Raw genomic sequence first — 16,966 nt, 5'->3', positions numbered from 1 at the left:
GATGTTCTTTATGTGGTAATAAGGTTTATCCATTATATATAATGTTTGTTTTATGATTTTCAGGAATGAATTATGAAGGTTTATTTCGTACCAGTGGTAATGCCCGGTTGATAGAACGATTAAAGGTTTCATTTGATCAGTCAGGGGATGCCCCATTGGAAACAGAAGGAGATATTCCATCTGCTGCTGCACTCCTGAAATTGTTTTTGAGAGAGTTGCCAGATCCAATTATTCCGTTATCCATGCACCAGTTTTTCTTAAATGCTGTTAAAGGTAATGTGATATTTCTGGCCTGCATCAGTAACTTTCTTTTTTTTTAATAATAAGAATTTCAAAAAAAATAAATGAACTGACAGTGGAAACAGTGAACCACCTTACAAATGGGGGGTTTTATCACTGTTTTATCATGGTGGTAGTAAATAAAAAAAAAAGTTTGGTAAATAATATCCAATCAAAATGGTAAGTAAAATAAACCAGATGTTATGCTCATGTAGAACAGATTGGAAAAGGTAGATTAGCTGCATAGATTTCTAAAGCAAAAATTAATGTTAACAGTCTTTGAGGCAGACTAAGAGAAAGATGGATTGATGGTGTCTAGTAAGCATTAAAAATACTGCACGCTACACACTATTTGATGCTACCTAAGAAAGGGGACTTTCTCTAGTTAGGATTAATGGTAAAAAAAAAAAAAAAAAAAAAAAAAAATAGCATGGATGAAAATAGTGGAAAGTCCTGTAGCCCAGAAGACTATAGTAGTTCTCTTTTGTACTACTATAGTGTCATTAGCCTTCCATGGCAGCCTAGTTGGCATTATGCGTTGATACCTATCACTTGTTTGGAGACATCTGGGTTCAGTTTCTGGGACAGCTGGGAGAATTTCTAGAATCCTCTTCTTTCAAGACTGTAGTTAGCCACTCTCAGGTGAAGGGTGTTGAATTTCCCCATGGTGGGTTACTCCAGGGTTTTCAGCCTGTGAACACATGTACATTCTTGGTGACCATTAATACTGATATATATACAACATGGTGATATAGCCTTCCATGGCAGCGACGTCAGCATGATACATTGCTGTCTACTGCTTCTTTGGAGAGGTCCAGACACAGTAAAATCAGGTGTGGTTTTAAAAATATTCAGCAATCACCTTATTAGCATTTTAGCATTAGCATTAGCAAGGGCACATGATGCAAGAAAGCGAGCTTATATAGTATCAGCCAAAAAAAAAAAAAAAAAACACCCTTATTTCACCCATCCCCTTGCTCCAAATGTTTGTGAAGTTCTGCCTTGAATCTGTTTAAGCTATCAACTTCTACAATGACAGATGGAAGTTTGTTCCAGCAATCAACTACCCACTGGCTAAAGGTAAACTTCCGCACATCTATCCTACAACCGTCTTTCCTCAATTTGAATTTATGCCCTCTCGGGTAATTATTCTGAGCAAGAGGAAGAATCCCATCAGCATTGAGTATGCTCAAACCATTCAAGGCTTTATACACCTCAATCAGATCACCTCGCAGGTGCCTAGTCTCCAGACACTGTAATTTGCAAAATTTAAGCCTTTCTTCATAAGAGCAACCCTTTGTTCTGTTCACTAATCTTGTTGCCCTTCTCTGTACTCGTTCCAACAGCTCTACATCCTTCTTCAAATGAGGCCTCCAGACCTGTATACAGTACTCAAGGTGTGGCCTGACCATTGCCTTATACAAGGGGATAATCAGCTCCTTATTCCTGCTATAAAAATTCCTGCATATCATTGACAACACACCATGAGCTACTCTTGCAGACCGTTTGCACTGCTCAGAAAACTTCATATCTGCCTGTACAATTACCCCCAGGTCCTTTTCATTCTCTACCACTGTCAGTGTAGTACCACAGAGTTGATACGTTACTCTGGGATTACTGCTTCCCATATGTAGTACTTTACATTTGTCAATGTTAAACTTCATTTGCCACCTCTCAGCCCATCTGCTCAACTTTTCTAGATCCTGTTGCAGCAGTGTACTGTCATTAGTGTCATTAACAACCCTGCCAACCTTCGTATCATCTGCAAACTTGGACATTAAGCCTGATATACCACCTGATGTACTACATCAGTAAAGATCATATAAATACAGAAAACAATGGACCCAACACTGAACCCTGAGGGACTCCACTAATAACATTAGCCCACGAAGAGCAGTGTCCATTGATTACCACTCTCTGTCTTCTCACACTCAACCATCCCTTTATACGTAGCAGAAATTTGCCTCCAGTGCCACACTGCTCCAATTTGTGCAGCAGTCTTCCATGTGCAACAGTATCAAAGGCCTTTCTAAGATCTAAATATATGATGTCAAAGTTATTCTTTGCATCCAGTTCCTTTATGACTACATAATAGTATCCAATCAAATTAGTCAGACAAGACTTCCCCTTAACAAACCCACGCTGTGTCAGAGCTATAACTGAAGTCGTGTCTAGATGATCCTGCAATGCTTCTTTAACCAGTGCCTCCATTAATTTCCCTGGAACACAAGTTAAACTAACAGGTCTGTAATTACCTGTCTCCCTTTTGATCCTCCTTTGTGGATTGGGGTCACATTTGCACATCTCCAGTCCATGGGTACCTCCCCTGAGTCTAGGGAAGCTCTCATAATTATGGCTAAGGGTTTGCTTACTTCCTTTGCCGCCTCCTTTAATATAACTGGATAGATTTTATGACTAGAGCTTGCACTTGGTCATCAGGCAACACAGAGGCAGCCCCCTAGGCAGAATGCGCTGGTCCCACAGGAACTAGTAGTTGTTGGTGACTCTATTGTCAGGGAAACGGGGAACATGCTTTGTAAAAAGGATAGGTGGAATAGGACCAGGGTATGTCTGCCAGGGGCAAAGGTTGATGACGTTGTAGAGCGGATATCATCTTTTAAGGGCACAAAAGGTGATATAGTTGTACACGTTGGAACTAATGATATTAAGAGTAGGAGACCGGCGGAATTACTTAGCAAGTACAGGTGACTGTTGAAAAAAAGCCGTGAATTAGGGTTGAATTTGAAAGTGTCTGCAATTCTGCCCAGACACGATAGGAGGGAGTATATGATCAGAGCCTTGTCGATCAATTCGGCCCTGGAGGGATTGTGCAAGGCTCAAGGGGTAGAATTTTTTTCAGCCTGGACTGTACTTGTTAACAGGAGAGATTGCTTCTACAGGGATGGGATACACTTAAATAGAAAGGGTGCAAGAATTTTTGCTGATGCTGTCGAGGCAGTGTTAGGTGGGTCGGAAAACTGCTAGTTGGGGGGGATACAAGGACTAATAGATTAACAGTAGCCACTGGCAGAGGTGGAAGTGATTCTTGCACTGCTTCTATTGAAATGAGCAGAAGCCTGAAAAACAAGATGCAGGATATTTCAGAGACTGCTGGGAGTCATTGCGGTACAAGTAAACACATGGGTTGTGTTAGGGTAGCTAAGAATAGAAACAGGTGCATGTATACCTGCGTGTACACCAATGCTAGGAGTTTGGTAAATAAATTTGATGAATTTGAGGTATTGCTCAAAACATCAAAGGCAGATATTGTTGGGATATCAGAGACGTGGTATCACACAGATATAAGTAATGCGGAACTGGAATTTGGGGAATACAATGTGTATAGAAAGGATAGACAGGACAGGAGGGGAGGAGGGGTTATGCTATTAATTAAGAAACACATAAAGTCCAAGGAAGTGAAGCCAGTCGACATCGATGGACAGGGCAGTGTCGAGTCAGTTTGGTGTGACATAAGCATAGGGAAATCAAAATTGAGAGTAGGAGTGTGCTATAGGCCTAATGACTCTGATGAGTATAATAAGATATTGTACAGGGAAATAGAGTGGGCCAGTAAATCAGAGAGTCTTATAATGGGGGATTTTAATTTCCCAGATATTGACTGGAATTTGTGGTTTGGTCACTCGCACACTAGCAAGGCTTTTGTGAATTTATTGGATGATTGTTTTCTACATCAGCATGTTCGTGAAGCAACAAGAGGGAGCAATACTCTTGATCTGATTATCAGTAGTGATTCTTCATGCATTAAGAATCTGCAGATAAATGAACCACTAGGTGGCAGTGATCACAGTGTGTTGAAGTGGGATTTACTCAAGGAGGTAACTACCATCAGAGGTAAAGGGAAGGGTTTTTGTTTTCGTAAAGGCGACTATGATGGTCTGAGACAGTATTTAAATTCTATACAGTGGGACCAACTGATGATGTTACCAACAGCAAACTCAAAATGGGAAGCATTCAAGGAACTAATCTTGGAGTCTATCAGGCTTTACATACCAACTAAGAAATATTGTTCAAGGTTTAGGCCTAAATGGTTGTAAGATGAACTAATGAGACATGTGGCAGAGAAGAAAAATGCATGGGATACATACAAATTAATGGGTGACATGGAAGCCTATGATAGATATAAGTTGGTCTGTAACCAAGTCACAAAAGGAGATTAGGCAGGCAAAGGCAGATTATGAGAAATCCTTGGCAAAGGATGCAAAGAAAAACAGAAAAGAGTTCTTTACCTATTTAAACTCAAGAAGGAAAGGGATGAATCAGATTGGTCCACTGGATGTTGATGGTTCAACAGTTAAGGATTCTGCTCAGGTGGCTAACAATCTAAACAAGTATTTTGCATCTACATTCACACAAGAGGAGTTATTCAGGAAGGGGAATGTCGTAGGTGAAGTAAACATTGGCAGTGAGCTGGATGATTTTGTAATAACTGAGAGGAAAGTGGAGGAGAGATTGTTGAGGATAAACATAAAAAAGGCACCTGGGGTGGATGGGATCTATCCAGTTATATTAAAGGAGGCAGCAAAGGAAGTAAGCAAACCCCTAGCCATAATTATGAGAGCTTCTTTGGACTCAGGGGAGGTACCCATAGACTGGAGATGTGCAAATGTAACCCCAATTCACAAAGGAGGATCAAAGGCTGACACAAGTAATTATAGACCTGTTAGTTTAACTTCTGTTCCAGGTAAATTAATGGAGGCACTGGTTAAAGAAGCACTGCAGGATCATCTAGACAAGAATTCAGTTATAGCTCAGACGCAGCACGGTTTTGTTAAGGGCAGGTCTTGCCTGACCAATTTTATTGGATACTATGATGTAGTCACAAAAGAACTGGATGCAGGGAATAACTTTGATATTATATATTTGGATCTTAGAAAGGCTTTTGATACTGTTGCACATGGAAGACTGCTGCACAAATTGGAACAGTGTGGCATTGGAGGCAAATTGCTGCTATGGATAAAGGGGTGGTTGAGTGGCAGAAGACAGAGAGTGGTAATCAATGGACACTGCTCAACGTGGACTAATGTTATTAGTGGAGTTCCTCAGGGTTCAGTGTTGGGTCCGTTGTTGTTTTCGGTGTTTATGAATGATATTGATGATGGGATATCAAGTTTAATGTCCAAGTTTGCAGATGATACAAAGGTTGGCAGGGTTGTTAAGGACACTACTGACGCTATGCTGCTGCAACAGGATCTGGAAAGGTTGAACAGATGGGCTGAGAGGTGGCAAATGAAGTTTAATATTGACAAATGTAAAGTACTACATATGGGAAACAGTAACCCCAGAGCAACGTATCAACTCTGCGGTACTACACTGACAGTGGTGGAGAATGAAAAGGACCTGGGGGTAATTGTGCAGGCAGATATGAAGTTCTCTGAGCAGTGCAGACGAGCTGCAAGAGTAGCTCATGGTGTCTTGTCAATGATATATAGGAATTTTTCTAGCAGGGATAAGGAGGTGATTATTCCCTTGTATAAGGCAATGGTTAGGCCACATCTTGAGTACTGTATACAGATCTGGAGGCCTCATTTCAAGAAGGATGTAGAGCTGCTGGAACGGGTACAGAGAAGGGCAACAAGATTAGTGAATGGAACAAAGGGTTGCTCTTACGAAGAAAGGCTTAAGTTTTGCAAATTACAGAGTCTGGAGACTAGGCAACGGCGAGGTGATCTGATAGAGGTGTATAAGGCTTTGAATGGTTTGAGCATGCTGAATGCCAATGGGATTCTTCATCTTGCTCAGAATAATCACCTCAGAGGGCATAAATTCAAATTGAGGAAGGACGGATGTCGGATAGATGTGCGGAAATTTGCCTTTGGCCGGCGGGTGGGTGGTTGGTTGGTGGAACCGACTTCCATCACTTGTTGTTGAAGTTGATAGCCTAAACAAATTTAAAGCTCAACTGGACAGGTATTTTGAACGAACGGAGGGGTGAAATGGGAGTGGTTTTTTTTTTTTTTTTTTTGGCTGATGCTGAATAAGCTTGCTTTCTTGCATCATATGCCTCTACTAATGCTAATGCTAACCAGTGCCTCCATTAATTTCCCTGGAACACAAGTTAAACTAACATGTCTGTAATTACCTGTCTCCCTTTTGATCCTCCTTTGTGGATTGGGGTCACATTTGCACATCTCCAGTCCATGGGTACCTCCCCTGAGTCTAGGGAAGCTCTCATAATTATGGCTAAGGGTTTGCTTACTTCCTTTGCCGCCTCCTTTAATATAACCGGATAGATTTTATCCACCCCAGGTGCCTTTCTTATTTTTATCTTCCACAATTTCTCCTCCACTTTACCCTCAGGTATTGCAAGATTATCTAGCTTACTGCCAGAGTTTGAATACACCTCTGCCATTCCCCTCCCCAAATAACTCCTGATGTGTGAATGTAGATGCAAAATATTCATTTTGTTTGTTAGCTACCTGAGCAGGATCATCAACAGTTGAACCATCAATATCCAGTGGACCGATCTGATTCATCCCCTTCCTTCTAGAGTTTACATCAGTAAATGACTCTTTGCTGTTTTTGTTTGCATCCTTTGTCAAAGATTTCTCGTAATCTGCCTTCGCCTGCCTAACCTATTTTGTAACTTGGTTATTGACCAGCTTATATCTATCATAGGCTTCTGTGTCAAATGTTAATTTATATGTATACCATGCATTTTTCTTCTCTGTCACACGTCTAATTAGTTCGTCTGACATCCATTTAAGCCTAAATCTTGAACAATATTTCTTTTTGTTGGTATGAAAAGCCTAGTAGCTTCCAGCGCCTCCATAGCCAGGTGGGAAGAAGCAGCAGTGAGCAGCACACGCTTCTTGATTAGACCGGGGTTTGAGCCCGTCACCACCAAATACAGAGGATGCGGAAAGGTCAGGAATGACCACTGCATATTCACGGAGCAATATGGCCTTAGTTGCTAATGCTCCTAAAAACCAAATAACAATAACAACAATAACATCCTAGTAGCTTCCAAGATTAATTTTTTGAATGCTTTTCATTTTGAATTTGCTGTTGATTAACATCATCAATTGGTCCCACCGTATAGAATTTAAATACTGTCTCAGACCACTGTAGTCACCTCTACGAAAGCAAAAACTCTCTCCTTTACCCTTGTTGGTAATTACCTCTTTGAGTAAATCCCACTTCAGCACACTGTGATCACTGCCACCTAGTGGTTCCTTTATCTGCAGATTCTTGATGCTAGATGCATATATATGTATTTCGGTATCGAATGTTATCTCCGAGATATGTTATATGACTTTCTTATCCCCTGTCAACTTATATGTATTAATTTATGATGTTATGTTTGTAAAAACTATGTCGCTATATTTATTTAGGTAAAGTACAATTCAATTGACAATGAAATTTAATAAGATTAATAAATTTTATGGATTAATTTCTACTACTATACTCACTATCTAGTTTTCCATTAAACCTTACGCTATCTAGTTTTCCGTTAGACCTTACGCTATCTAGTTCAGTGTGCACTTTGAATCATATAACGATGGCACAAGTTACGAATGGTTAATCTACGGACACGAGGTATTATTTACTCTCCGAATTGCACTATCTAAATTCAAAATAAACCACGGAGCTTGACTAGTCTATAAGCTACTTATAGAAATAATTTAATCTAACAATTAAGTTAATAAAGTGGCTAAGCATAATTAAAAACTTGCATTCACGGGAGCTGGAAAACCTGTTCAACATGTGGATTTGATACCCTTACCGATACTAAGTAATAACCTACAAAATCTCTATCTAAATTCAAATTAAACTAAAGTATTGTTACTAGGAACATAAAGCAACTTTAAAAAATAAATTAATATGCCAGTTTAAGTCAATAAAAAAGCAAAACTTCTCTGGAGCCAGTAAAAACTTCACCTGTTCACGCGTACTCTCGCACGCAGAGGGGTGCGAGAGTACACGTGAATCTCCTGACTTCTGTTTTAGATGTCTTCCTCTTCCCTAAAATGAAGAAACCACTCCAGATCCACAGGTTTCAGACTGATGAGACAGTATATAATGAAGTGGAAGCCTGGTTTACTGCTCAAAGTAAGAAGTTCTGTTCAAGAGCTTTATCCAAAAATGGGAAAACTGTATAGCTCTAGAAAGTATCTACATGAAAGGATGAAATTGTCAACTGAGTTTCAAATTCCTAACTGAAATGTTTCTAGGTGAGGGTAATTACTCAATGATTGCCTCTCATAGTGCACAAATGCATATAATAAAATGATTCATTTCCAAACCAAAGAATATAAAAAAATATGTACAGAGTTTATTTAAAGTGTGCCACTCACTACAGATAATAAAAAGAATAAATATTGCTTTTTTTTTATTATTATTTGTATTTGCATACATAACTGAACCCTATATATATTCGTGTTCTTTCCTTTTGAAAAGAAGTGCACTTCATTTTAAGAAAGTAAAAAAAAAATATAATGAGAACGCAAAAAAATGTTTATTACTCACAAAAATTCTTTGGTGTGTGCTATATATGCCAGTGGGTTGTGATTTGCTTCTTGCTGCTCTAAGGCATTATGATATTTTCAGTGCATTTTGAATTATGCAGGAACAGGAATTGGTATACGGTACATTATAAGGATTTACCTGTCATGGCCATGTAACAAGCTTATTAAAGTAAGCATAAATAAATAATGCATTTTAACTTTTGATGTATTCTCATCTTTTTGAGAAAAAGGATCACAAAAAAAAAAATGCTATATATAATACCATCTACAAAAAATTTATTTTTTTAATTGTTTATTTAATTTTTTTTTTTTTATAGATAGCACAAATGATAAAGGCTGTGCTGACCATCTTAAAATGCTAGTGGAAAAGCTACCAGTAGTCAATTTCAGTGTTCTTAAATACCTTGTCCGTTTTTTAGTAAATGTCACAGAGCATGAAGAACAAAACAGGATGGGAGCGTCAGCTTTAGGAATTGTTTTTGGTCCTAACCTTTTCAGGTAAATAAGGCTGTTTTAATTTGTACTAGTTGGATAAACAACATTTCTTCACTTGCTAATTAGAATGTATAGTTTTAATATATTAAATATGTATTATCGTGTCTTTTTGGCATTTTTTTTTATTGCATAAAACGTTGTAAAGAAAGTCATTACAAGCATTGATGTTTAGACAGGATTTTTTTTTTTTTTTTTTAGCATTAAGGGTAAAGTGACTGGATCCATAGTATTCCAATGCGGGACATCAAATTTACACCTCCCCAAAAAAAACAATATACACATATTTCTTTAATTTTTTATTTATAAAAAACATTGTCACATGCAAAATATAAATTAAATGCATTTACTTCTTTGAACTAAACTTATAAAATAAAATATCACACTTCTTAAAAAAAAAAAAAAATATATATATATATATATATATAACCTATATTTGTTTCTTTTTTTTCACATATATTTGTTTTATTTTACAGAAATACCTATATTATTATTCTGTGAAATAATGATAATAATAATACATACTTATTTTAACAATAAAAACAATAGAAATTAAATAATATAATTAAATATATTTTCCGTGGAGTGAATTTTTCTTAATAATTCATTATTTGCTATTTCTTTCTTCGCAAATTCTTCATAAAAATTAGCAAAATTGCACTTAACTTGTCGTATTCCTTTCAGCATTTCTGCGGTCAGTTGTGTTTTTTCTGACATTGACAACTTATTTATTACTGAAAAAACTCTTTCTGTTGCACCATTGGTTCCCGGCAAACATAAAGCAGATATGCAAATACAATTATTCTTTTCAAATGTCTGCACGGTATGTTCCTTGTGTCAAAATATTTAAATATTTCGACCCACCTCATATCTGTTGGCATTCTTTCGTCATTCCATTCTTTTATTTTTGAATCATCAGCATATTTTTTATGATACCTCTTCAAAAAGCCACTTTCTTATGGTGGATATCATGTCCAATCTGGGATATTTTACAGGACAGTTTGCAATGCAGGGCAAATGATTTAAATTCGGGACTCTCCCACATAATCTGGGATGTATGGTCACTTTAATTAAGGGGGAATTATTAATGTAAGGCCTGGGATGAGTGTTTAAAGTGGTCATAGAAAATCTAAATGCAACCAACTATATCAGTTCAGGTTATGTTTCTACTAAATATGAAAAAAAAAAAAAAAAAAAAAAAAAAAAACATGAAATTTGTAGAAAATCTACAAATTATGTCAGTTCAAGACATGTTTCCACTAAATATTAAAAAAAAAAAAAAAAAACATGAAATTTGCAGAAAATCTACAAATTATATGTCTAAACATCAATAGTGATAACTAGTATTTTATATATTATACCGTGAATGTAATCATTATCATATTGATTATGTATATCATTACATTGTTAAAATCATTAATATTTTTTGCATTCTTTCAGCATCTTCATTTCTTATGCTTCCACTTTCTTCTTATTACTTCTTCCAGGTTGGCGAACACTTCAGCTCAGTATTCTGACATTAAAAATTTTTTATCCTTTTGTATTTTCTTTCTTTATTCTGTATTAATTTTTTTTTTTTCCATTTAAATTAAAATTTTATATTTCAGTGTGTGTGTGTGTGTGTGTGGGTTGGTTGGTTGGTTGTGGTGTAGATGTTTATCGGCACAAGGACAACTTAGGCCAAAATGTGCCTATTCTTGTGCGTGCGTGTGCATTTGTGTGTAAAATCATTGTACAGTATAACCTCAAAAGTCTGGTACTTGTTGAATATTTCTCTGAGGATAGTCAAAGACACACAAATGGCAGAGAGGAAAATAGGTTAGTCGAACGTAATAAAAATGCTGGATTTATGTATTGTATTCCATTAATAATTTCCAAACTTCCAGTTTCTTTCTATTTTATTTATTTCTTAGACTGTATGTCATTGTTACCTTGTGTTTTCAACATATGAAGTAATTCATTTTGCAAGATATTCAATATTAGTTCAGCATTATACTTATTAATCATACTCTTTCATGTTAAACAGTAGGCTTTCAGAATAACCACTTTCGAGGATTGAAGGTGCATCATTTATTTTGATTTTTAGAAAGTTTTATTTTAAATACATTTAATGCAAAAATAATGAAGCTAAATAAGAAATAGAGAAATTAAGAATGCAATTTTCACATAAAAAACATAAACATACTTTAGTATATAAACATAAAAAAGGAAAAAAAAATTTCTAGTTGATCCCCTTCAAATATGTCTTTAGATGTAGAGGGTGCCATTTCGTCTAAGGCTTCATCTGTAATAGAGGATAAATTTTCTTGCGTCAGATTGTCAGATTGATCCAGTGAATCAGTTGACATTTTTTTCATTAGACAATATAATAATCAGATCTATTATATTGTCTAATGAAAATCACCCCTAAATACTTAGGCTAAGTATACAACCTTCAAAAAACTGTAATTTTCAAAATCCAGCATGTGCTGGGTGCTGAGGATTCTGGATTTATGAGGTTCTACTGTACAGCAGGCCCTCGTTTTAACGTGGTTCGCTTTACGCTGATTCGCTATAATGCTGTTCTTATATTATAACCTGTATCTGAGACTATAATGTCACAAATCACTATAACGCTCTTTTACAGATTGCATTTTTGGCATATTTAACGAAATCGTTTCATTTGATGGAGTCGATAGCTTGAAAATGAATAGCAAAACAGCATTAAAACGTTTTCCATGCTCAGTGAAATTTTCTCGCACATTAATTTAATTGCAGTACAGTGACTTGTTATGTAGTTCCAAGATCAACATTTTAAAAAATGATCAAGTTTTTTGCTTGCGTTATATGCATTTATTCGAAGTATAGTCATCACTTAGTACAGTATTAGACATCGTGCGTAATGAACAGTTTACTTGAACATCGGATCATAATTAATGCAACCAGTGCAGTCACATTTTCGAAGAGTTAATAATGGCAGATAAGAATGAAAAAGCAACAATGTCTGGACCCAGTACGAAGACTATAAATGTAAGAAAAAGACGGAATTTGAAAATTAAATTAGACATTTTGAAGCGAATCGATTCTGGTCAACGACAAGCGGATGTGTGCCATAATTTAGGACTGGCAAGTTTAACTGTAAGAACAATTATAAAAAATAAAGAATTAATTTTAGCAGCGTGAAAGACAGTTGTTCCACTGCAAGAAACTAGGGCTAGGCCGGCTATTAGGATTGAAATGGAGATACTTTTAACTAATTTTATTGAAGATAATATCCAGTGCAGAATTCAGTTAAGTTAAATGTTATAAAAAAAGAAAAAGAGAGAGAGAGATTAGCCTATATGATGATTTGAAGAAAACTCACCCAAAAAAAAAAATGTGGAACCATTTAAAACTAGTAAGGGCTGGTTGAATAGATTTAAAATCCAGGGAGAAGCCAAAGTACAACCCAAAATTGACACATTTTTCATGATTAAATTCATCAATTAAATTAAATCAATTAAAATCAAGTTAGATCAATTAAATTCATGATTGATTTAATTGGAATTTTAAGTTAGTTTTGATGTGCAAGTAGTTACCACTTAATTATATACGTCAGTAATGCAGAATATTTTATATGTACAAATATTTGAATATTAATTATTTTGACTGATGTTTGTGCATCTTTTCACTACTGTTTATTATTTGTTAAGAAATATCCTATGGCACCAACCGCAACTCACAAATACATATGTTACCTTATAGGAATGCGGCGCTCGCTTAACGTGGATTCACTTAGCGCTCTGTTTTTCTGGAACGAATTATCAGCGTTAAGCGGGGGTCACCTGTATTTAAAACAACTGATTCTGGCTGTCACTATGTATTGTGCTTTGTTTGCCTAGAAGTTGTCTTTTAGTAAAGAGAATTGTATTTCTTGGTAAAAATTTCTCTTTTAATAATAAGAATTGTATTTTCTTTTAATAATAAGAATTGTACTTATTAGCACATTATTACAAAAGGGTTGAAAATTCGATGTTGTTGTTATATCACTGCCTTTTTGAGCTGTGAAGTAGAGACTAGAATGTTTAACAAGATTAGCCACTGTAGATGCATTTTATTGCTTTATTAACCTGAAAGTCTTCTTTATGCTGTATACTTGGGATGTCCTACTGTTAGACTCCCCCCCCCCGGGCCATATTTAACCCACCATTTAATGAAAATATCTCTGGTCTGAGTCGGAGAGATATTTTGGTCTGCTTGTGGTCATAAGTTGCAAAGCTCTGTCACATATAATATAATAAGAATTGCATATGGTAGAATGTTGTGTTGGTAATGTTGTGGAAGAGCTGGAAAAGCGAAATAGGGTATGGAAATTTGCATTGTCAAAGTGTAATTGATCATTGGAATAATGTAATTAAACTTCCATATAATATTGTGGGTAGTTTGAATAAATTTAAAGAAGATTTGGGCAAATTATTGGCAGGAATGAGCATATGAGGTATTTGTTGTTGTTGTGGCTGGTGCTGTATAAGCTTTGCTTCCTTGTATGGTGTCACTAATATTAATACCAAAAGATGATTTCGTAGATTGCTCCAGTGCCTTTTAATATTTGAAATTTATAATCTGAGGCAGTGTTTCTAAAACTCTTTTTTAAACTCCTGTCCCACCTAAATATTGATGCTAATGGTTGCATCCAACTCAGACATCATTTTACTAATGATGCTCATTGATACTTACAAAATTGTAAAAAAAAAAAAAAAAAAAAAAGCACAAATATTGCAAACTGAATATTTGTTTTAAGGAACTGTTATTAAACAAGGTGTACCTGTAGTTTTGAGTGAGTCGTTGTTGAGAACACTTTATTGCAATTCAGGTAAGGCTGTTTTGAGAAACTTCAAGTATAAGGTTCCAGTAAGTTGCTCAGGAAAGAGACGAGGACTAGTCAGAACAGTCACTCATTATTACATACTATTATTGATGTATACTACAGTTTGATGGAGAAGTGTGGGTGTGGCTGGTCTTGCAGCTCTACAGAATGTGGATTCCCTTTTAGGATTATCTATAAAATAACAAATTCACATTACCAAACATGTAAAGAGACTTTATGTTGCTTGGCAGAATTTTGTAGCCATTGTTATAGGTAATTTGCTTGTGAAGCCTATATCTGTTGAATATGATGTTTGTTTAGTGGGGGTGGGGTGGGTAGATATTCTTGGCATGTCCTCCCACACAGTGGCAACGAATACCAATACCTTGTTTTCTATATCATATAATTGCTGTTCTCTAGTGTTGATTGTAATGTTTGTCTTTAGTGACTGTGCCAGATCAAACCATTTTTTATGATTTTTAATATGTACTGCACTTGTTTCATGCTTACCTAAAATAGTAGATAAATTTCTCCAATTACTGAATCCAAATTGATTACTTAGTTGGGTTTTACAATCGCCAAATATCTTGCAACAAAAGCAAAATACAGAATTTTGTAGGATTGCTAACTCTTTCACAGACTTGGGGGGGGGATTGACTTTTGAAATTTGAAAGTAATATTTTATATACAGACAGATAAATAAGTTTAATAAACTTTTAAAATTTTATTTCATGAAGTTTCATAAAACAAAGTTACAAAAAAAGTTATATTTATTTTTTTAAATTATGCTTTTTTTTGATCCTGTGCAGTCTTTAAGAATGGGATATGTTTAGTTTGTTTAAGGAATTCAATAAATTCCTGGCATTCCATATTAAAATTTACATGAGTACACAGCTCCGCCTGCTGACCGGACTAGCCAGATGGGTAAAGTGCCTGCCTGGCAACCCAAAGGTCGCAGGTTCGAATCCCGCCTTGGGCTTGGATCAAAGTACTGCAAAAACCTTGGGAGGTGCATTATGGCCACAGAAGCCGATGCGCCAACAACTACCAAAAAAAAAAAAAAAAAAAAACCCAGCTCCGCCTTCACTAATTTGACTTGTATGCAGTTTCGATCTGCATGCCATACTGATTCCGTGGGTGCCTCCGTAGCCAGGTGGGAAGGAGCAGCAGTGCGTAGCACACACTTCTTGTTTAGACCAGGGTTCGAGCCCGTCACTTCCAAATATGGAGGATGCAGAAAGGTCAGGGAATGACCACTGCATATCCCGGAGCAATATGGCCTTAGTTGCTAATGCTCCTAAAATCAAACAACAACAACTGATTCCATATAGAGCCTTCCCGCATTTCGATTTATTCCGTGATTTCTATCCTTTCATCACTATCACTTCCAGAATCTGACATCTATAGAGGATTAAAGAATTTGCAGTTTAACAAACAAACCAATAAGAAAATTTACGCAAAACCAATAAAATAATAAAATACATTATATATTACTTTTATATTATAAATGTAAATACAAATTGAACTTATCGTACTAGTAAGTATAGGGCTTCTCCGTAGTACTTATTGAACACTGAGTTTAGGGGCACAATATTTTAATCAAAGATCGTAAGTTAAGGTTGCTAGTGAGTTGTAGTTGAAGTTGTTACCATTGAGGTAAAAGATGAAGTGGAAGGTGGAAATAAACACATGCCCGCCGACCAATAGGAAGTTCATTCACATATGGTTCACACAAAAAAAGTAGTTTGGTAGTATTCATGGGGAAAAAGTTTTATTGTAGGCTGCAAATTTAACTGTTTTTATAATTGATGCTTGGCCCTTTGTTGGGCCAGCCGGAGAACTTGAAACCTGAGCTAGAGCATGGAGAAATTATGGGAAAGCCAGAGTCTCTGGCCCAAAAGTACACAGTTGCCAACCATAAAATTTCTCGATAATGAATAAAGTAATCTTTGACCTTTTTCTCTGTTTTTTCAGAATTCTCATATAATAAACACGTAAAAATTTTCTTTGACTTTAAATCGGAAGGATATTCTCTATTTTTAATTTGAGTAGGATAATTTTGAATCAGATAGTTGGATTTTTTCATTGTCAGATTTTCTGGCCAATTACCTGGATCAGTTGATAATGATATACTTTAGTATATGTACTTTAGTACAATATTTATTAAATATAATTACTAAGGGGAAATAAAAAAAAAATTGATAAATAGTAAATTTGGCTATTAAGATATTCATTAAAACAGAGGTCTGACTTGTATGTGTCAAAAATTTTTTTGCACCCTCCTGAACTGCCACCCATAAGTGACGATTACATTGCCTACCTGCTTGCGGCAGCCCTGTTCAGGGCTTAGACATAAATGGATGTCCGATGAACTAATGAGACTTGTTGTAGAGAAAAAAAATGCATGAGATGTATATAAATTATCAAATGATGTAGAAGTCTATGCTAGACATTAACTAGTCTGAGATCCAGTCACTACGGATGTTAGGCAAGCTAAGGCAGATTGTGAGAAATCTTTGGCAAAGGATGCAAAGAAAAATAGACATATAGGTCTACTTGTTATCAATAGTTCAACTGTTGATGATCCTGTTCAGATTGTTGACAAACTGAATAAGCATTTTACATCTAACATTTACTCATGAGAGTCTGGAGATGTGCGAGCATACCCCCATTTCACAAAGGGGGATCAAATGGTGATATGAGTAATTACAGACCTGTTAGTTTAACTTCTGTTCCAGAGAAAATATTGGAGTTACTGGTGAAAGAAATAATGCAAGACCATCCAAACAGGAGTACAATTATACTTCAGTTACAGAAGGATTTTGTCAAGTTGTGATCTTGTCTGACCAATTTGATCGGATATTATGATGCAGTGTAGCATTAA

The 16,966-nt window shown here is 35.9% G+C and overlaps 1 protein-coding gene across 1 annotated transcript in view; it reads left to right on the top strand.

Moving 5' to 3' along the window:
- LOC150081577 (protein FAM13A-like) overlaps positions 1-16,069 on the top strand; it is a 183,577-nt gene extending 167,508 nt beyond the window's left edge. Inside the window, exons 5-7 of the mRNA XM_090380249.1 lie at positions 64-273; positions 9,083-9,263; positions 16,057-16,069. Of these exons, the coding sequence (XP_090236375.1) occupies positions 64-273; positions 9,083-9,263; positions 16,057-16,069 (404 nt within the window). The remainder of the gene's footprint in view (positions 1-63; positions 274-9,082; positions 9,264-16,056) is intronic.
- Positions 16,070-16,966: the final 897 nt, after the last annotated feature.

Source organism: Mastigoproctus giganteus, chromosome 8 (assembly GCF_048544385.1).
Source record: "Mastigoproctus giganteus isolate SK-2022 chromosome 8, ASM4854438v1, whole genome shotgun sequence".
NCBI classification, from domain to species: domain Eukaryota; kingdom Metazoa; phylum Arthropoda; class Arachnida; order Uropygi; family Thelyphonidae; genus Mastigoproctus; species Mastigoproctus giganteus.
The sequence above is the reverse complement of the archived record's forward strand: the minus strand, read 5'-3'. Positions and strand labels throughout refer to the sequence as shown.